We start from the raw sequence: 1,088 nt of genomic DNA, 5'->3' as shown, positions 1-1,088 counted from the left end.
TTCACGTGTAATAGGATCCCTTTAAATTAAGATGTGTCCATAATCTTTTGGTATAGTTCATGGAGTAATTAGGTATTATTTTATTTTATTTTTTCAAAAATTGCCTAACCAACTTCCCTTTTCTTCAACAATTTCATCACTCCTGCACAAACTCAAATATTCAAAAAAAAAATAAAAAAATCACTCAAACATGGAGAATATTGAGCACAAAAACCTCTTTATAAATGGCATAAATATGCATATAGCTGAAATTGGGAAAGGTCCATCAACAATATTATTCCTCCATGGTTTCCCTGAACTATGGTATACATGGCGTCACCAATTGATTTCACTTTCATCTAAAGGTTATCGTACAATTGCTCCTGATCTTCGTGGTTATGGAGATACTGATGCTCCTCCTTATCCTTCTAGCTATACCGTTTTCCATATTGTTGGTGATATCATTGCTCTTCTCGATGCTCTCGGGCTCGATCAGGTCAGAGGCGGATTCAGAATTTAAAGTTTGTTAATAATATTTTATAAAATAAATTATTATTATTATTGTTATTATTGTTGTTGTTGTTGTTGTTGTTGTTATAGTGAGTAATAGTGATATTTCATGAAGTAAAAGTGAATAATTCACAGTTGAGGTGTTTTTTTTCATATAGTTGGTGATCTTATTGCACTTCTCGATGCTCTCGAGCTCGATTAGGTTGGAGGCAGATTCAGAATTTAAAGTTTGTTAATAATATTTTATAGAATAAATTATTATTATTATTGTTGTTGTTGTTGTTGTTGTTGTTATAGTGAGTAATAGTGATATTTCATGAAGTAAAAGTGAATAATATAGTGAGTAATAGTGATATTTCATGAAGTAAAAGTGAATAATTGACAGTTGAGGTGTGTTTTTCATACAGTTGGTGATCTTATTGCACTTCTCGATGTTCTTAAGCTCGATTAGGTTAGAGGCAGATTCAGAATTTAAAGTTTGTAATATTATGCCTTACAGTAACTTATTATTATTATAGGCGGATACAGAATTTAAAGTTTACAATATTATACCATAGAGTAAGTAACTTATTAGTATTAGTATTATTTGATGAATGTTC

At 30.2% G+C, this 1,088-nt stretch overlaps 1 protein-coding gene across 1 annotated transcript; it reads left to right on the top strand.

Moving 5' to 3' along the window:
- The first annotated feature begins 83 nt into the window (after positions 1-83).
- On the top strand, positions 84-753 carry LOC124893561 (epoxide hydrolase 4-like). Its single transcript, XM_047404531.1, has one exon. The coding sequence runs from the start codon at positions 191-193 to the stop codon at positions 497-499; it is 309 nt and encodes a 102-aa protein (XP_047260487.1). The 5' UTR covers positions 84-190; the 3' UTR covers positions 500-753.
- Positions 754-1,088: the final 335 nt, after the last annotated feature.

Source organism: Capsicum annuum, unplaced genomic scaffold (genome assembly GCF_002878395.1).
Source record: "Capsicum annuum cultivar UCD-10X-F1 unplaced genomic scaffold, UCD10Xv1.1 ctg61633, whole genome shotgun sequence".
Classification (NCBI taxonomy): domain Eukaryota; kingdom Viridiplantae; phylum Streptophyta; class Magnoliopsida; order Solanales; family Solanaceae; genus Capsicum; species Capsicum annuum.
This window is presented reverse-complemented; position numbering and strand designations above follow the sequence as displayed.

Bases quoted from the DNA above. Each gene is read 5' to 3' on its own strand.
- LOC124893561 (XM_047404531.1), top strand. From the start codon at position 191: ATGGAGAATATTGAGCACAAAAACCTCTTTATAAATGGCATAAATATG.